The sequence below is a fragment of the Pempheris klunzingeri genome, chromosome 19, assembly GCF_042242105.1.
Source record: "Pempheris klunzingeri isolate RE-2024b chromosome 19, fPemKlu1.hap1, whole genome shotgun sequence".
NCBI classification, from domain to species: Eukaryota; Metazoa; Chordata; class Actinopteri; order Acropomatiformes; family Pempheridae; genus Pempheris; species Pempheris klunzingeri.
Window position 1 is genome coordinate 10491029 of NC_092030.1, and position 20250 is coordinate 10511278.

General features: G+C 41.8%; 2 protein-coding genes across 6 annotated transcripts in view; one reads left to right on the forward strand and one right to left on the reverse strand.

Annotated features, from left to right (window-relative positions):
- Window positions 1-12063, forward strand: part of sptan1 (spectrin alpha, non-erythrocytic 1) — a 39253-nt gene extending 27190 nt beyond the window's left edge. For 3 of the 5 annotated variants that reach the window (XM_070850473.1, XM_070850477.1, XM_070850474.1), the window contains 21 exons: window positions 24-38; window positions 1602-1733; window positions 2887-3024; window positions 3113-3217; window positions 4110-4318; window positions 4416-4536; window positions 5056-5177; window positions 5275-5407; window positions 5494-5592; window positions 5703-5862; window positions 7140-7216; window positions 7305-7514; window positions 7706-8002; window positions 8791-8903; window positions 9278-9295; window positions 10429-10483; window positions 10703-10899; window positions 11018-11071; window positions 11163-11309; window positions 11399-11546; window positions 11629-12063. In XM_070850473.1, the coding sequence (XP_070706574.1) occupies window positions 24-38; window positions 1602-1733; window positions 2887-3024; window positions 3113-3217; window positions 4110-4318; window positions 4416-4536; window positions 5056-5177; window positions 5275-5407; window positions 5494-5592; window positions 5703-5862; window positions 7140-7216; window positions 7305-7514; window positions 7706-8002; window positions 8791-8903; window positions 9278-9295; window positions 10429-10483; window positions 10703-10899; window positions 11018-11071; window positions 11163-11309; window positions 11399-11546; window positions 11629-11754 (2676 nt within the window). In that variant the 3' untranslated portion in view covers window positions 11755-12063. The remainder of the gene's footprint in view (window positions 1-23; window positions 39-1601; window positions 1734-2886; window positions 3025-3112; window positions 3218-4109; window positions 4319-4415; window positions 4537-5055; window positions 5178-5274; window positions 5408-5493; window positions 5593-5702; window positions 5863-7139; window positions 7217-7304; window positions 7515-7705; window positions 8003-8790; window positions 8904-9277; window positions 9296-10428; window positions 10484-10702; window positions 10900-11017; window positions 11072-11162; window positions 11310-11398; window positions 11547-11628) is intronic. The other 2 variants (XM_070850476.1, XM_070850475.1) reach the window with 2 other exon arrangements.
- Window positions 12064-12128: 65 nt separating this feature from the next.
- Window positions 12129-17434, reverse strand: dync2i2 (dynein 2 intermediate chain 2). Its single transcript, XM_070851042.1, has 9 exons — window positions 17375-17434; window positions 16689-16949; window positions 16459-16568; window positions 16124-16281; window positions 14872-14981; window positions 14297-14467; window positions 12975-13207; window positions 12714-12871; window positions 12129-12375 (listed from the first exon to the last, which is right to left on the reverse strand). The coding sequence occupies exons 1-9, from the start codon at window positions 17432-17434 to the stop codon at window positions 12137-12139; spliced, it is 1500 nt and encodes a 499-aa protein (XP_070707143.1). The 3' UTR covers window positions 12129-12136.
- Window positions 17435-20250: the final 2816 nt, after the last annotated feature.

Genomic DNA, 20250 nt, shown 5'->3' on the forward strand with positions numbered 1-20250 from the left:
TCTTATTTTTTTTTTTTTTATAGCTTTCCAAGCTGCTGGTAAGTTTGAGTAGTGTGTCAGATGACTAACAACCGCAGGTTATCCTCCATTTGTCCATGTCTTTGCTGTGTGTGTAGACACAATGTAGAGCAAGCACTCCATCCATCTTGAGTTTGTCCCTTATCAGCACTGTTGAGTGCCAGCTTCTTTTCCACATGGGTTTTAATTTTGTTAATTTAAAAAATGGCTTTATTCTGTGTTATTTTTGTATTTCATTCTAGGTTTGTCATTGAAGGCTAGTAGTTGTTGGGTGTGGCTTCCATTTTTATTTTCAGTTTTTGAGGAGTGGGTTCTCTTTAAAGTTGCTTCAGATGTTTGATTCTACACTAACGGGTGCTCTGATTTGGGCTGATCACAGATCACTGGAAGCAGTATCAGCCGATACTGATCTCAGGGTTTATTTGAAGCTTTCTATTTGTCGTGTAGCATTATTTATTTATTCAACTATTCTTAGCAACATTTATTAAGTCTGAGAATTAAGAGATAAGGAAGTATCATGAATTGACAATTGTTTAGCCTGTGTATTGGCAGGCAACATGTGGACATACTCCTCTCTCCCTCTCTTACACTCTCTCTCTTATTGTGAGCAACTTAGAGCTTAACAAATAATTTGCCTGGAATAAGAAATAGTTTATAAAATAAGAATTAGAATAAAATCAAAATGTTCACAACACACCAAAATAGAATAATACATTATATATACTGGGGCAAAAAATCATGTAATATGATAGAAAAAACACAGAGCAATTTAATTACATTTACCCCAACTTTAGAGTTAATAAAAAATGCAATATAAAAAGGCTATAGGCCACATATTGTATACACGGTATCCGAAGTCCGATCTGGTAACAATAGAGGATTTTTGTAGATCAATCAACCTGAACTTGCTTTGTGCCATCTGACTTAGTGACTACCAATCAACTTTTTAGCGCGAATATTAGCCAATAGCCATCGGTGGCTGGTTGATCTGAGCACCCTTAATCAAACTAATCAAATTGGACCTTAAAATGAAACACAGCAGAGCATGACACTGTTGTCAAGCTGAAAAATTCAAACCACAAATCATTGGAAATCATTATTGGTTCCAAATTAGAGTGTCTTGTAGGGCTGCTGAGAAGGTAAAGTAGACATGTAGAAAGATTCAAACATGAAGCAACTCTGAAGTGACTCTTCCTTAAATATGTATTTCAAAGTTGGCTCTGTTGCAGATGTTGTCGTCTACTCTGCCATTTTATGTTCGCCATGTTTGTCTTGTGTGTCTGTTGATGTCCGACACATTGTCTGTCATGGTCAGTTTCCTGTTTTTAAAATATTTTTTTATATTCCACCCTCAATTACACACACAATTTTATACACCAATTCATATTTGATGTTTGGTTAAAGGCTTATTAATACAACTTGGTCAAACCAACTTTAATTTCAGCTCTTGCCTGAAATGTCTGAAGGCAATGTTAAATAACTTATCTTAATTGAAGGAGAATTGTGAACATTTACACCACAAACCAGAACTTGTCCCTCATGTGTTTCTCATGCTGTGTCTGTGCCTCTTTGTGTACTGTCAGAGTAAGCATCAGAAACATCAGGCGTTTGAGGCTGAACTGCATGCCAATGCAGATCGAATCCGTGGGGTCATTGACACTGGCAACGCCCTGATCCAGAGAGGAGCCTGTGCCGGCAGTGAAGATGCAGTCAAGGTATATTCATCACTTCTGCATGCCGTTAATGCTTTATAACAGAAAACACATTTATTATTAAATGTCTATTACAAATTGGGCATTCAGGAGACAATTATATCAAATGTGGCTCAAAAAAATGAGGTTTGTGGTTATCAACAATAACAAAGAAGAAACTGAGACATTACAGGATAACAATCTTGGAACATTTCATGGAAGAGCTTGAGAAAGAGTTCATGTTAGAGGTAGGAGACATATTCTCAAGATGTTCTACAAGGTGGGGCTTAACAATTTGTTTTTACATATAAGTGTAACTTTGGTACCAAAAGAACAGTGATTGTAATTTGTGTTAACAAGCTGGTAGCTGTTGATTTCACCGGCTATAATGACAAATGGTAAATTTACTCAGGTGTAGCTGATTGTTAGTTCTGATAGTTATCCCAAACAACAAAAAAGAATCTTTGCTCTTTTGCCTGGTTAATATGCTCTCTGAACAACCAGAGTGGCAAATCTTCTATATCTAGAGAAGTCTAAACAATTTATATAGATGAGTCTGTCTATAGAAACCATCAAGACAAGTAGTGAGCTGGAAGCTCTATAGCTACCAAAAATAAATGACAGACAGCTGGTGAACAGAATCTCTCAGTTAAACTACATATCATTTTAAGCTTTTAACCATAAAACCTTTTTACCTCTTTGCTGTCTGTCTTCTCTGTCTGTCAGGCTAACAATGAACATTAGCGACAGTGCAGAGCTGTTAGCATTACGAGTCCTCAGTCTGAAGTATTGTCAGCAGTTTGTTTTTATTACCACAACTAGTAATTCTACAGCTGTTATCGATACATTTACATGTAAATGTCATGATTTACATTTAAATATTATTGAGTAATATAACTCTAGTATACCGTGAATGTAATATCTTAATATATGGTCAGCTCATCAGGCTTTTCTTAAAAAACATGGCTTTACTTTACTTAAAAGTCTACTTTTCACTGACAGACTTTTATTGGTCAGAAAAATCAAAATTAGATATTTCCTTCCAAACAACTCTACTGCAAGACACGCATTTTGTTGAAAATAAGCAGAGGACCATTAGCTCTCTGCTTGTTGTGTAAGTCTTAAATGTAGTATTGCAGTGAAGACGTGAAAATAACATGGCTTGTCCGTTCATCAGGCACGGCTCAATGCTCTGGATGAACAGTGGCAGTTCCTGGTCAACAAATCTGCAGAAAAGAGCCAGAAACTCAAAGAGGCCAACAAGCAGCAGAACTTCAACACAGGCATCAAGGACTTTGACTTCTGGCTGTCTGAGGTGAGAATGTGTATGCTAAAAATGTGTAAAGACTCACCAATGCACAGAAGATAACTTCAAAGTCTAATGCATGGTTGTTGTTTCTCAGGTGGAAGCTCTTCTTGCCTCTGAGGATTATGGCAAAGATTTGGCATCAGTCAACAACCTGCTGAAGAAACACCAGCTGCTGGAGGCTGATATTTCTGCCCATGAGGTATGCAACTCATTCTTAAAAATGGCTCTGCATGTGGGTCAGCTTTACCCCGGGGAACATGTAAGACCTTATTTCAGAACATTTGTTAATTTTTTGTATTTTTAGACAAATTACAAAATACCCACCTGGGGAGTTGGTAGTCACAAAATACTTCAAAAGGCTTAGTTAGTAGAGCTGGGATGATGTGCTTATCTCCTGATTCAATACTATCATGATACCAGGGTGCTGATGTAATATGTATTATAATTAATATGTATTATTAATATTTTGATGTATTGGGACTCTACAAGTGTTATGATTCAATATTATGATTTATTGTGATGTTTTGCTTACTTTTTAACTTTGGACCATGGGAAAAGATGTAATCATTCACTCCTACAGACTGCATATCTTCAGGCACATTTTCAAAAATGCTGCGCTACAGTAATCGCTCCATCCTGCTACCATGAGCTGGGACGAGCTGCGCCACCGAGTGCCCAGTTCAGATTGCACTTCAGAGCAGCAAGGAAGGGCCGGACTTGTGCATATTTTACTTTGGAGCTAAAATATGAGGGTCCAGGTCCCTGTGAATCTCAGACTGTCTGTGTGCTTCCTTATTTTGGCTTTGTCTCTCTAGAAACAGATATGATGCCGTGTTACTCATAGACACAACAATGAAAGTGGTAACTTTTCTCAACCTCAGCAAAGACTAAAAAATCGTTTCAGGCTCAATCAAGGGATTTTGTAAAGAAGAAGGGGGAAAAAAAGGAGACAAGAATCACAATTCTTAAGGGAATCAGTTTTTTTTGTCTCAGCCCCACCAGTTGGTGAAATTGTTTGTTATTGACATATCGGATACAGACAACAGATCCAGATTTACGACAGCATCTGACTATCTCTGTCCTCCCTGCAGGATCGTCTGAAGGATCTAAATGGCCAGGCTGACAGCCTGATGGCCAGTAACGCCTTTGACACTTCACAAGTGAAGGACAAGCGTGATGCCATCAATGGCCGCTTCACCAAGATCAAGAGCATGGCTGCTGGCCGTCGTGCTAAACTCAACGAGTCCCACCGCCTGCATCAGTTCTTCAGGGACCTGGATGATGAAGAGTCTTGGATCAAGTAAGAGATCATTTTCATGATATGGTACAAAAAGTCTATAAAGTAACTATTGTGACAGACCTTCTTCAACATACACATCTGCCCTGACCCCACACAGAGAAAAGAAGTTGCTTGTGAGTTCGGAGGACTATGGACGTGATTTGACAGGAGTACAGAATCTGAGGAAGAAACACAAGAGGCTGGAGGCCGAGCTAGGAGCCCATGAGCCGGCCATTCAGGTAAGAAGATCTAGTCATCCCATCTATTCAATGGGATTTGTGCAATTGTTGTGCAGTTACTTTTAATAAGGAACCGAGCTTGTGTAAAGCAGGCTGGGCCCTAATTGTCTGTGGTGTGGTGAGGCAAGGTAGTCTGACCCCCAAATGCATCTTAGTCCAAAGTTGACTGATTACAAATCTGACTGTAGCTGAATTGCTTGAGTTAATAGTTTTTGTGAAAGCTCCCATGACTAAATTGATTAATCCAAAGATTATACAATAATAACTCAGGGTTTCCAGCCTTTGTGGCTGTGGTGGGGGGCTTTTGTATGGAGTCAGCTCACACATTTTGAAGGAATAGTTGAACATTTAGGGAATTTAAGTAGGATACAGACACCTCTATAGCTCAGTGATAAACACGTTGTATCCTGTTTGTGGGGGGAGATATTTCCTGGAACAACTTTCCCAGCATATGGGGAAATATTCTGGAAGAAATCGTAGTTTTGTTATGTAGTGATTATATGTTCTGTGTGTTCTCAGTCGGTGCTGGACACTGGGAAGAAGCTGTCTGATGACAACACAATTGGCCAGGAGGAGATCCAGCAGAGGCTTGCCCAGTTTGTCGACCACTGGAAGGAACTCAAAGACTTTTCTGGAGCAAGGTAAGCCTGCTTAGCAATACACTTAGCATGGCATGTAGTTATACTCTAGCTTAAATACACAGAGATGGAAGTAGGTGTATTGTGTGTGTGTTCCCAGGGGACAGAGGCTTGAGGAGTCGCTGGAGTACCAGCAGTTTGTGGCGAATGTGGAAGAGGAAGAAGCTTGGATTAACGAGAAGTTGAATCTAGTGGGGAGCGAGGACTATGGAGATACACTGGCTGCTGTGCAGGTGCTTTTCTGTTAACTACACTCCATGTTCATAGCAGTAAGGGATGATGAGATTTTGAGTGTCAATGAAACCTTTCTTTTCAACAGGGTTTGCTGAAAAAACATGAAGCATTTGAAACGGACTTCACTGTGCACAGGGACAGAGTCAACGATGTGTGTGCTAATGGGGAGGAGCTTATCAAGAAGGTACTGACCATGTAGCATAGAGAGAAAAAGCAATGGCATAATCATCAACGTTGATTTGTGCAGTAGGACTACAAAAGCTTTTCTGAAGATAATTTCTGTGTTTCCAACAGAACAACCATCATGTGGACAACATCAGTGCCAAAATGTCGGCTCTGCGAGGCAAAGTGTCTGAGTTGGAGAGGGCAGCAGCTCAGAGGAAGGCCAAGCTGGATGAGAACTCGGCCTTCCTGCAGTTCAACTGGAAGGCTGATGTGGTGGAGTCCTGGATTGGTACGAACGCATAAAGACCTCCTCTGTCTTTTTGTATGAGAATAGTCTCACTCCAAACTTTTATAGATTTTTTTTTTTTTTTTTTTTTAAATACTGGATGTACTAGGTGTGTTTCCAAAACTAGATATCCTCAGTCCTCCACAGACTAAAATCTTTTCACAGCAATATATTCACTCCTAATTAATTAAAACTACCTAATTAGATTTATATGAAAGAACACTATCATCAGACTTATCATAGATAGATAGATAGATAGATAGATAGATAGAAATACTGTATTGATCCTCGGGGGGAAATTCTGGTGTTAAATAGCATAGACGTTACAGTGACCACCACCATGAATACAAACAAATAAATAAGCAAAATAAAAATGTACAAAATCTAATACTCAATCAGAATCCAGAGTTGTATAGTCAAAAACTACTACAGCCATAGCTAGAAGAACATGCTGTTTATTACTGCTAATTACTGTCACGCTCATAGGTTTGTAGAACTGTACCCAGACATTTGTTCTTCTTTTAAGGTTTACAAAACAGTTAATTTATTCCACCTTTTTGTTATTGCATTAATCAAAAAAATTAGCAAAGAAAATTCTTATGAGCTTCAGCAGGTTTGCTAATGATGCATTTCAACAAACCTGTGTGATAATGCATCATTAGCAAACCTGCTGAAGCTCTTGTCGCGCTCATGTGACCACTTGCACGCTGCCCTTTCTGGTCATATGATTTGTTGGACATTGGAAACCAGCAATAACGGGTCTAGTGCAAGAGAAAAACAAAGTTCAGTGGAGACAGCCACTGAAAATTGTCCCTACTCAGTTGTGGTTTTAGAAGAGGTTACATGCTGGACCAACATCTGATACCACAATAGGTTTGGTTCCATTGCGCCTGTACAGAACATGTTTCATGACATCTGCTCACCAGCCATGTCTGGCAAACTGTGCTTTAGCCAGAAAGGCTGCACATAAGTACTGTACATAGGGGATGAATAAACTGTTGTCTGTCAAAAGAAGCTGCAGCAGCTAACATACACTAAAACTGCCACTTCTTGTCTTAAAAGCTGAACCAAGCTAACCAGGTCCTGACTCCTTGTGCTTTGCACAACACAGATGCATTACGATACCCATCGTTTGTCTTACTTTAAAACGATTCCTTCACTAATTGTGTGAGAAGCCTTACCTAACTGGAACTTTATTGAGTCAAAGCAAGACTTGCTTTGTTAATTTGAGTCGAGTTTTATCTACATCATTTGAGCCTGTGGATGTACTTTGTGTGTAGGTGAGAAAGAGAACAGCCTGAAGACTGATGACTACGGCAGAGACCTGTCCTCTGTGCAGACTCTGCTCACTAAGCAGGTACTCCATCCTCTGATACGATGTTCTATTCTTCCTCTTTACCATGTTACGCTTTCTGTTGACATCTTTTTCCTGTGTCTGTCTGCAGGAGACGTTTGATGCTGGTCTCCAGGCTTTCCAGCAGGAGGGCATCACCAACATTACAGCCCTTAAAGACCAGCTACTGGCCGCCAAGCATGTCCAGTCTAAAGCCATCGAAGCTCGTCATGCTGCCTTAATGAAGCGCTGGAACCAGCTGCTGTCCAACTCAGGTGCTCGCAAGAAGAAGCTTCTGGAGGCTCAAGAGCACTTCAGAAAGGTAAAGAGGCCAAATGAGCATCCTGCACATTTTTGTTCACACCTCCAACAATAATCCTAAAACCTCTGAAATGATATTGTCCAAAAACAAGGCTTAAAATACAGTTGAAGTAAAGAGATTAACAAACCTAAGGTAATGTCAATACATGTGACTCGTTTGATGGATCATATGCTATCTACCCCCCACCCCAGGTTGAGGACTTGTTCTTGACATTCGCCAAGAAAGCATCAGCTTTCAACAGCTGGTTTGAGAATGCAGAGGAAGATCTTACTGACCCGGTGAGGTGCAACTCTCTGGAGGAGATCCGGGCACTGCGTGAAGCCCACGAGGCCTTCCGCTCCTCGCTGAGCTCAGCTCAGGCCGACTTCAACCAGCTGGCTGAGCTGGACCAGCAGATCAAGAGCTACCAGGTGGTCTCCAACCCCTACACCTGGTTCACCATGGAGGCCCTGGAGGAGACCTGGAGGAACCTGCAGAAAATCATCAAGGTTTCCACATCAGAGACTACATATATACATTCACACACTCATTCGTTTTCACAAGCCAAATTCATTGTTCTGCCTCCAGCCAACCTGTGCTTCCACCATTTCAGCCCGTACATCATTTATACCTGGCATTACAGCAGACTGTATATGACTTAGAATGTTGAGTTGAGGTGTAAACTAAAATCCTACAGGAACTACATTCAGGGATGAACCAACACAGTACACCTACTTTCTGGTTTTCTGTGGTGAAATCCTCTGTTGTTTCCTGACTGGACTTTAGACGCCGTATACCCAGCACTCAGAAACTAGTGCCTCCATTTGTAGCCCAAACATACATAATATTATGTTAATAACATTGTCGTATTGCTTATTAATAATCCAATACAACCTGACGGCTCAGGTTGTTGATGTGGGTTACACTTGCACACTGGACTGAGCAGGACACCCAGAAACCCAACCCTACCTGAAATTGAACAAGTTATGACACAACTGTAGACAAACAAAGATGAAAGTGAAAAGGCAGAGACATCAACATTATTATCTTGATTTCTGTAGTTCTTTTCCTTCTCTTTATTTCACCAGCCGGCCAAATGGCAGGTTATGGTTGGTGACAGGGGCCATAACTTCATGTTCATTTGATATAAAGACTATTTAAGAGTTGTTTTAAAAAGTTATTTTTTTTAATCAATGAATGTAAAGTGAGCATGTAAAGTTGTCATTATTATTTTCCTCAAGTTGAAAATAGTTTTCAGTGCAGTTTACCTTGCTGGTGTCTTTTTGTCTGAGTGCAGGAGCGAGAGCTGGAGCTGCAGAAAGAGCAGAGGAGGCAGGAGGAGAACGACAAGTTGCGTCAGGAGTTTGCGCAGCACGCCAACGCTTTCCACCAGTGGCTGCAGGAGACCAGGTAGGTGTTCTTCCTGCTGAGCTTTTATAAACGTATGCAGACGTTTTTCCCATTTCAACTCAGGTGCTCAGCACAAATGCTAATTTTTAAAGTTTGTTTTTCTTTAAATCTGCTGAATATTGTTAGCACAAAGCATGCTTACTGGTGAAATGTTTGCTCTCTTGCCCAAATGTCACATTAAGACATCTTTCCATAGTGGGCTGTCTTTTTATTTTCAGGGTTATTTGTAGTGAGCGGTATGTTGTTGCCTCATGTTAACATGTATTTGTTTTCTCTTTTCTTCTCTCTCTCTCTCTCTCTCCATCCCCTCCCCTCTCCCCTTCCCCTTCCTTGCCTGCTTCGCTGCTGGTGCTTGGGATTGCTTAACAAATCAGGACATATCTTCTGGATGGGTTAATATCACATTTTCTCTCTTCTCTGTGTGTGTTATGAGTGTCTGATCCAATGTGTCTGGGTTTAAATATTGTGTAGGATGTGATGATGAAAGCAAATCCTTGATGTCATAGGTGGGTGTTGATAGATGATCAAGCTTGTAGGACCAGTCTAAAAATCACATGTTCCCCTTATTCCTCTTTGATTTACATTGTTTGTCTTCATTTTCTTGTGTGTTGTTTAATCTCTGGTCCTTCCTCCTCCCCCATCCTCTCTTTGAATAGCATAGCCTATCGACGGGTTATCTGTGTCTATCAGTACCAAGTTGCTGATGATCTTTCTGGAAGGTCAACCTCTTTCAAGCCTTGCTGTATTTCCTTGTGCTTTTTCTGACCTGTGCAGTGCTGTTAGGGCTGTGTGACATCATGCACTTCAGTCTAAAAACACCATTATGGGCTCTGGTGTGCTCAGTACCTTCCTGCTGTACTAACATTCACCCAGTGGTCAGACTCACTGCACCAGGCTGCAGTCAGCACTGCTTTCAACCAGTGGACTAGTTGTCACCTTTGTTTACTGTATCTGCCTCAGGGGTGGAAACTGCAAATTATTGGCTTCCATTGAATATAATTGTCAACAATGTGCGTGTAAGCACATGTTCTTCATGTACAAGACTGTACAAAAGTAGCACTTTAAGCAACTTCTCTCATGGATCTTGGTCCCTTTGGTTCATTGTGGCTTATTCTCCATGTCTAGTGACCATCCATAAGGTGAATGACTTCATGAAACACTGATCTGCTGCAGTTTTCAGTCCTGTGTGTAGAAGCCCTAACCTTGCACGGTTTGGGTTACCAGTAGATTTTTGGCATGAATGCAGGTCCAGTTTGGCAGTCAAGTCAACATAACAGGTCCGTTTTCAAATGTGTAGATAACTATTTAGTCACAGTAGTGACATGCCAAATGAAACACCCAAGAGCCTGTTTATTTTGCACCTCCAACCACTTCATTTAATCATAGCTCATAGAGGGTTCTGTGGGACTACTGGATGTAGCAGTGAGTGTAAGTCGTCCTAATAACTGTGTGTGTCGGAGTGAGTGCAGTATTTTTGCCAGACTGTGCTGCTTCCTTTCTAACACCATACTTCTGTTGGTGTCAGGTCCTGTATGGTGGAGGAGTCTGGTACCCTGGAGTCCCAGCTGGAGGCCACCAAGGTAAATATCACTCACTGTTGGAAATCCTCTCTAGCAGCAGAAGTGTTCATTTGTTTTGAGGGTCAGTTACCAGAACTCACATGTGGCACAAACAAGTCATTCCCAGTGGACAAGTAGTCACTGATGTAGTTAGCTGACTTTGGAGATGAGGTACAGGGTAGACACCATTTAGCAGGTTTGGTTGATATTGTTTGTGTGTGTGTGTGTGTGTGTGTCTAGCGAAAGCACCAAGAGATCCGGGCCATGCGCAGCCAGCTGAAGAAGATTGAAGACCTGGGTGCAGCTATGGAGGAAGCACTGATCTTGGACAACAAGTACACAGAGCACAGCACAGTGGGCCTTGCCCAGCAGTGGGACCAACTAGACCAACTGGGAATGAGGATGCAGCACAACCTGGAGCAACAGATACAGGCCAGGTAAACACTTCATGTCATGAGTTGATCTGGAATTTAGACACACTGTAGGTGTTTAAGGTTGATGTTATGAGATCAGTGAGTTGTCATGCTCATGCCCCTCCCCCTCTTATTCTGTCAGAAACACCACTGGAGTGACAGAGGAGGCTCTGAAGGAGTTCAGCATGATGTTCAAGTAAGTGGCTTTCACCACTTCATCTTCATCACAGTGTACTTTTGTCTGGTCTGACAGAGTAACATTGTGATCTTTACCCGTTAATTTGCAGGCACTTTGACAAGGAGAAGTCTGGTCGTCTGAACCACCAGGAGTTCAAGTCGTGTCTACGCTCACTGGGCTATGACCTACCCATGGTGGAAGAAGGTGAACCTGATCCTGAGTTTGAGGCCATCCTCGACACTGTGGATCCCAACAGGTCTGTTGCACGTTCAGTAACCAGTATGGTGGTATGGTATTCTGCACACTGTTGTATTTGTTGCCTAACTGTGAGGAATGTGTCTGCAGGGATGGCAACGTGTCGTTGCAGGAATACATGGCGTTCATGATCAGCCGTGAGACAGAGAACGTCAAGTCCAGTGAGGAGATAGAGAGCGCCTTCCGAGCGCTCAGCACTGAGAACAAACCCTACGTCACTAAAGAAGAGCTCTACCAGGTCAGATGTGTTCATTGCTCACCGTGTGGATTCAGTTTGTCACGTCTTCATGGAGCTCTAACTGTCCCCTTCTCCTTTCCAGAACCTGACCAAGGAGCAGGCAGACTACTGCCTCTCACACATGAAGCCCTACCTGGACAGCAAGGGCCGCGAGCTTCCTACGGCTTTCGACTTTGTTGAATTCACCCGCTCGCTCTTTGTCAACTGATCCCTCACCCACCAGTGACCAATCGGGATGCGTTTTCCCACACACTTGAACACATGGCTGAAACTGCATGATTGTGGCACTAGGAATACTCACTAATAACAACTATCTGTACTATTTATCTCACTCAATCCTTAACTCTTGTGCTTCTCATGATAGCATAGTGGATCTGTCTGCATTTGAATGTGATTGTTTTAGCTGTTTTAGCTTGTGCTTCCAATGAATTTAAAACCTAATAGTAACAATAATGTTGTAACAACACCTTAACAACTGCAGTGTGCTTTAATAAACGCTACTGGTTATAACTGGAAACATGTACTTTTGAATTTTTTTTATTTCAAAAACAGTTCCCATAAATCAGGCCCATGCAGTCGGCTAATATGACTCATTCTGCCACCTGATTGGCTAATTGCTCCAGCTGGCTGCTCTCTCGGGGGCTCTGCTCCGTCAAATCGACGCTCAGCTGCCAAACGCCGACTGTCCCATCTGTTTTCCCCACTGCCAAGAGGTGAGGGTTCGGACAGTTGAAGGCCAAACAAGTTGCAGCTTGGCCTGCTCCTTCCTGTGCGATGGTGGCTGCTGGCCTCAGGGACCTGCGGCCCAGGTCAAATATCTGCACCTCACCTTAGACAGAGACACACAGGTGTGAGAGTCAACGAGGATGTATCTCTTACATCCTCACGTACTGTTGCTGCATTTACATGACACACCGTGCTGTACTGTATATATCGGGCTGAGAAGCTTTGTATATTTACAAGAATATCAAGCATTTTGTAAAAGATGAAAATCAGAGCTTTCATCAAGATGTGTGGGTGACCTTGGCTGATGTGACCTGATATGGGACATGTATATACAGCTTTGAACCCATAAATGTACCATAAAAATATGGCCTAACAGGAAGTTGAGCGCATTGTTTTAACAACAATTGATAAAATCCACTCCATGCAGTTTTCATGATGTACCTTGTCCAGTGGCTGCAGCAAACACCAGTGGTCTAGTCGGAGACCACTGAACCTGAAACACAAAGGAGTCTGAAACCCTGACAGAGAGCAGCGGGTTGGGCTGCAGCAGAGAGTGGACGTGGGCCAGACCATCAGTCCCAGCACTCACAAACAGGTTCCTGCAAACAACACGATGAGCAAGTCAGGGCAAAGTCACTGTCGAGACACCTGTAATAAGAGAAAGAGCTGCTGATCATTTCAGTAATGATCATGAGCTGTGACCTGTGGAAAGGAGAGCAGTGTATGGAGTGGATAGGGCTGCTGCGAGGCCTGAACGAGAAGACCACCGGGGCTCTGGGTGTCACACTCTGGCCTTCGGAGGGCGCTGCAGCCAACGTCTGGGAGGAGAAGGAGCATCTGAGCAGCAGGCCGCCCTCAGAGCCCACTAAGAAGGTGTCAGAGTCCCATGGAGACAGAGCCAGAGAGGTGACACCCACAGTGCTGCTGCCTCTGGCCTATGGGCAAAACAAAAGACATGTTTTTCTCTCAGCACCCATACAGCAGCAGTTTGGGAGTCATCTGAAGATGAGATATGTATGTATTTGGTTTTTTTTTTTCCATGGCTTGCATGAATCTTTAGTCCTTCACCTCTCAACTCCTCAGGAGCATTTTTAGGTTACACTTATCAAAGAATTACATTCATTGAAATAAATACTATCACTGTTCACCTATTTACCATAAACAGCCCATGATACGGTAGGCCAGTGATTATCAACCAGGGGTATGTGGACCCTCATCGGTATTTATTCAGTTACCAGGAGGTACATGGGAATATTATATCGTACATGGTGTAACTAAACTGGTCTTCTACATGCAAGAATCCGTTATCATTCTCCATAAATCTTCATGCAAACAAACATTTCACCAATACTCCTGTCGCCTGAGTGAAAGTTCTGCATCTATTTTGTATGTGACCCAAACCACAAGACTGACACCTACTGGATCAGTTTGGTCTACTTCATACACTTGATTCTCAAAATGGCTCCTACATTTCTATTGAATCCACTGTAACCTGAGTGTGAGGGAAAGTAGATTTCCAACACAGAAGTCTGAAAAAGCTAAGTGTAAATAATGAATAGTCATAATAGACACCAAAAAGGCAGACAGGAAACAGTTGGTGAGAAATAGAGGTATAAAATCAAACGGAGCAGTCACTTGATACGAACTGTAACCAATTGGCTTTAATTGTAGGAAGAAAATATTGTAATAATATTGCAAAATATTGAAACACTATTGTTAATAGTGTTAAATAACAGTTCTGTGGGGGTACGTCTAATAAGTGCAACAGTGGCAGATCCCAAATGTTCACTGGAGATCTTTTAGATAAAACCACAACACTTTGGATTATTCTGTGAAATCCTTTACCTTTCCATTTTAAAGACAACAATTTTAAGAATCAATCTGGACTCGCTTAGGCTGTGATAAGATATGGTGAGTCCCTCATCTTGTCATGTCACTGAAATGTGAAACAGAACACGGTGCTGTTTCCCGTTTAGCCTCGTCTCTAATCAACACTCTAGATGAACACAGTTTCAGTGGCTCACCTTGGAGCTGGAGCTGCTGCTGTGGGGAACCTGCTGTCGCACTAAGGCATAGGCAGCATTCAGGACCAGCCTACCCTGGTCTGAGTCCACTGTCCACAGCAGCACCCTTCCTCCTGGACTGGCACTCAGCACACCATACTCTCCTTTCTTCTGCTGGGGCACCCATGCAACCTACACACACACACAGACTCTTTTTTTAATCCACTCATTAATAAATAACAGAGCAGTTTACACTACAGTATGGCTCTTTCAGTTCGTCTTGTTGAGCAAAGTTCTTTATTCCTCTGCAGAGATTCTGAAGTATCGAATCAAAATCCTCCATATAATCCCAGACAGCAGCATTCAGCAGTAGACTGATCTAGACTGTTGAACATTAATACCAATGGCAGTAGTTTTGGACTGAATCTGATCTTTTGTTGCATATTATTCTTGCAGCTGTGCTAGCTGTACACCAAACATCTCCATCAAACAGCCCAAATGTAGCATTAATTACCAGAATGCTATCAGTGGTGGACCATGCTGGCTGGATAATAGCGGAGCTTCAATAGAAAGCCAAACAGAAAGTGTCTGCTCACCTGATAAACCGGCTCTCTGTGGCTGTCTGCTGACATCCCACTTTGAACCAGCACAGGGTCCTGAGTCCGACTGGTGTCCCAGACTACCACCTCTCCACTGTGCAGACCCCCTGCAGTCGCAGCACACACACACACACACACACACACACACACACACACACACACACACACACACACACAGGGTTTACACTTAACTCTACTCCCCTGTGAGACTGCACAGACGAACAGCAGTCAAAAACATGAAACATCTTTAAACAAGGTTTATTCTACTATTGCAGGGCATCTGCATGGCCCTTTTTAAGGGGGGGGGGCTAACATGTACAGTAGAAAGAGTTTGAGATACATGTATTTATCTTGGTCAGTTACTTTTAAAACTACCGACAATTTAATCTCAACAGTTTTGAAAGAATAAACAAGCAGATGATAGCAGCTGAGTGGGAAAAATCAACATGATGTAATTATGAGTCAAGAGTTTCTGACAGCAACGATATCTCCCTCTTGATGAAAAGCAGTCTTGACAAACCACTGGCAAAATGGCTGCAAAGCCTCCATGCTGGCAGCTGACAAAATAAAACTCATTCAACACTAAAGCCAACCAATACTAGATTTCTGAGGCCTATATTGGAGAGTTTAAATCTTTTGATGAACGATCAGCTGGTGGTCCTTTATTTCCATGATCCCATGACATTAGATCACTAATTTTTAAGGAATTGTGACCAAGATATGTGAGCAGGACATTTTACACAATAAAATATTAGTTTAGTTCTAATTAACACCAGTACAGTCAGTTATTAAAACATACACACTGGTTCTGTGTGGTTTTACGAGTGCAAATAAGTCACACAATAATAACTTTAGGCTACTTATCTGGTGTGACTACAAGGCTAACAATGGGGCTAACCGTCTTGGAATATTGCAACAAATGCTCCAAAGTCAGAATAAAGGGAGGCTTTCCATTCCGACCATTCTGCTGATCTTACATGAATTTGGCATTAGCTATGTGACAGAGTGAGAATACACACTACGGGAGGAATAAGAAAAACCACAGTAGGAACTGAATGAAGGGATAAATGAAGTCCAGCTGTGTGTGTGTGTGTGTGTGTGTGTGTGTGTGTGTGTGTACCACTCTGCTTTGAATTCATCTAGAGCTAGGCTCAGCTAGCAGCAAGCTTCCATCGGGTCTCAGTTGGTACAGAATCTAGCCATTTAATCTGTTGACCTGTTGAACAACTGATTCAGACTGGTAGTGTACCTGCGATGAGAGCAGGCTGGTTGGGGTGACAGCACAGAGCGGTGACTGCAGTGGGAACATCTATGACGAGATCTGCTTGTTTAGGGTTCAGGGCTCGGCGGTCCAGGTTCCACGTACACACATATGACCTCTCAGTGCTCCAGTCTCCATCATCAATCCTGCTCACCAAAAACACACACACACACCAGAACCACACTGACAACATGATAACTACAGCTTCTCTAATGCTTTCTATTACTTTTTTTTTTTATCAAATTTTTTTTGATATCCTTATTGTAGTTTGAATTTGTTCATTCTTAAAGCGTATAGAAACAGTAGGTGAACCACTAACATACCGACCATAGGCACAGGCAATAACTGAACCTGTACAACTCCAGGACACACTGGTTACATGGAGCCCTCTCTCCTGAGCACTGGGATGTTGAAGACAATGGAGGCATGAAACCTGGAAACATGAAACTGTGTCACACAAAGACCTCGTCACAGAAATAGATCAACCCCAGTCTGTATACAGAAAGTCACAAGCGGAAATACTATTTTAGTTTGACTCGTTGGTCCTGCTTACCAGATTACTGTGATCTTCCCAGTTCACCTGGAACCCATCAAAGGCATGACTCCTGGCATTTCTGTCCAACTGTCTGTTGACCATGTCCTCAACCCGCTGCAGGAAGTCCTTCAGGTCAGGCGGCTCCGTCTCATCATGGCTCTTTTGGAAGATCTGCTCTGTCGCCTGGTGCTGTGGCTCTGTTTGGGTCCAACTGGAGGTGGTTGTCACAGTCTGGACCTCTGCCTCAGCACTGTGCACTGCTCTGGTCTGACAGCCTCTCTAAAACATGAATTTCATCCAGGATCACTCATGTAGCAACTGCAAATAGAACCTTGAGTTCCACTGTTCAACAATACAGTACAGTGCAATACTAATGCTTTTTATTTATTTATTTATCCATGAAAAAATATGTTGTTTATGAGTATTAATTCAAGTCGAATTAATACATTCAGTATCTCGTATTCAGCTATTGTTCTCTGCTCTCCCTCTGGTTATTTTAGTGTGAAGTTAGTCGGTATTGCTTTATCTCTGCGCGTTACGTGATTCTTACATTTCCGAGCAACTCCTGAATGTAACGTGCCAGCTAGCTAGGTAGCTAACATAGCTAACGACTGTAGGCACGATACTGTTTCTGTAAATATTCGGTTACTAGTAACAAGTACATTGTGATTGATGCTAACAAGGCACTTCCGGAGCGAACATACCGACTCCTGGGCTGACTGCTGAGATTTCCGCCACAGAGAGGGGATGCTCAGCGGATCCATTGCGTCGTCAGTAAACATGCTAATGACTGTGGTTCACTCAGGCTGAAGAAAAATTAGATAAATAACATTCACTGTGTTAATTAGCGTTAACTGCACTGAGACATGTTCAGCAACAGTGGTGTCTGTGTGGCACTATTCATACAGCTAGAAACTGTCAACTACAGCTCGGTCGGTTAGCATCGAATCGTTCAGCGGTGGAGCCAGTTTCCTCTAAGCTGCCGTTACCTTGGCGACGGAGAGAAGTTCCAAAGGCAAGAGAGAAATCCGCAATCACTTCCGCTTTGTCTACACGCTAGAAATCATTGTCCGTGCTTCAATAAATAAATGCAAACTAAACAAACATAGTTAACAACACTTGATTGTCTGTGTTGTGTTGTATCTAATAATTTGCTGTAACAATGTCAATAAAATACATTTGCTGACACATCTGTAGTTCATGTAAAACCTCACCGTCTTTCAAAGCAGCTGGTTCTACTACTGAACCACAGAAACAAGGCTGAGGCCTTGTTTGGTAAAACTTTGCATATTTCATGTTTTGCATTTATTTCGAATCCGAGATAAACAAACTACTAAGTTTTCTTTAGGTGTATTAGTGCCAGGCTTTTGGAACCACTAAATGCACCAAAGTTATAATGAATCATTGGCAGACTGTAACTAAATACATTTAATCAAGCTAATTAAAATTCACTACTAAATTCACTTCCATTTTATGCTTCTTTACACTTGTAGTATATTCAAATTGAAATATTGTGCTTTTTACTCCAATACTTTTATTTCATAGTTTAAGTTACTATGCGGATCCATATTAATGCAACCGACAAATCAAGTAATAGATGATGATGTATTATCATAATAGAGGCTAGCCAGCACTGTAGGAAGTAAGTACATGTGCTCTAGCCTACACCAACTGCAGCACTGGAGTGATGAACACATGAATGCATCAATAGTCATAACCTAATAATATGTGTTGTATAATATTGTATATAATATTCTGAAATGGACTATTGTGCATTATGAGTATTCCAAATAACATGCTGTCAGAGCTCTCATGTGGCCTAAATTGGCTTTGTGATTATATGGCAGCCTTATTCACCCAAATGCTTTTCTGCACAGCAACCACACACTGTTGTGCACAAATTCCAAGTTTATACAGTGGAGTCATTAGGAACAAAGCAGCCATCAGGGCCTGGATCAAGATGGTGTCCACTGAAGCTGTCAGTACATTTTTACAGTCAGCCAGACATTGTCTTGTGTCAAGTAGATTATTACAGGGGGTTATTAGTTTAGCTGATTACATACAATTATATCTTCAGTATTGGCATTACTCCAAGCATGGAACTTACCTTATCACCTATGTGTATGAAAGGGGCACAAGAGAGTGGACCAAATACTTAACAATTTAAATTTATAGAACAAAGCTTGTAAGAGTTCGTGGTACAGCATTAAAAAAAACATTAAAAAAAATTCAACAGCAACACTCCTTTCCAGAAACAGTGCAGTTGTTACTCTGGAAAATCTACATTTATATTGGAACTGCTTTCTATTGAAGTAGTCCCTATGAAACCAGCCTCACAAGGTTTAACCCCTGCTGCTGACTGTTGGCTGACACTGAAGCCTGGGCTCGATCCCATTACTTACAGGGTTTGAACCAGTCTTCTATATCAAAACAATGACATAGTGTCTTCGCAACAATCTTTTTCTTTGTCTTTAAAATATTTGCTCTCATCAGATACAACATAGTGACAGAAGGCCTTTACTACTGTTTGCAGCCTTGCATTTTTCTTTTGACCATGAATGTTACGTCTGCCACCTATTGGTGGGAGAACTCTATGACTTTATTTCCAGGGTGCCACATACTTATGGCAGATGATCATGTGAACCAATGAAATTTTGCTAAATATTTAGAGTTTTACTTATTTCTATGCAGCGTGCCAGTCAGGCCAATGAACTGAAGGATATTAGCTCTGCGTCATTACTCCACATCCGCTGTCATGCATCCTCATGTAAGTCAATGGTCCGTTGTGCAGAAAGGTAAGATTAGCTACTTACATAATGTGACATTCATACTCAGCCGCACAGCTTACTCCTATCCTATTAACATATAAGAGCTATCCTGTGTGAATTGTCCAGTCTAATTCTCTCTTATGCATGAATCCTATTGTGTAGTCTAGTAGTTATAATAATGCACTATATATTACACAGTGAGGATTTCAGAGTAGAAACACCACGTCTTCATCATTCTATTGTATTTGTATTCTCTCATATTAGCTAGTTATTTGTGTACTTAGTGGTTTACAGTTTTGGGCAAACCCTGAAGAGAAAGAATACTACTGTACGTGTTAACTCATGGACACCACCAAAGCATAATCCTCAGTGTAGATGTGTATTCACAGTACATGGGGAATATTTCAAAGACACTTTCATTACCCCCAAAATGTGCTGAAATGTTAGATCTGCTGTGCTGGTTTGTAACCATTTGGGAAACATCTTGCTCCTTTAAACAACTGTGGAGTAACTGTTTGGGCCAAAGTACTGCTACATCTGTGGAACAGTGCTCCAACAGCAGACTAAAAAAATCATCAACACTTGCAAACATTTTAAAACCTGAGTCAGCCCAAACTGTTTATTTTAAAACCCCTGGCTACAAAGTGCTGGGTATCTAACACCGGGACACATCTAAACTGTAATAATTAACAACGGTCACATTAGAGAGCCAGTAGCACCCAATATTTTATAAAACAAATCTCCATATGATCAAAGGTTCTTAGCATCCAGTGGTCCCACAGCAGGCTGTAGTCTCCCTGTTTGAAACTGTT

Coding starts and splice junctions, on each gene's coding strand:
- dync2i2 (XM_070851042.1), bottom strand. CDS start 17,434: ATGGATCCGCTGAGCATCCCCTCTCTGTGGCGGAAATCTCAGCAGTCA. Junction 16,282..16,458: donor ATTGCCTGTGCCTATGGTCG/GTATGTTAGTGG, acceptor TTTGGTGAGCAG/GATTGATGATGGAGACTGGA. Junction 13,208..14,296: donor GCAGCAGCTCCAGCTCCAAG/GTGAGCCACTGA, acceptor TTTTGCCCATAG/GCCAGAGGCAGCAGCACTGT.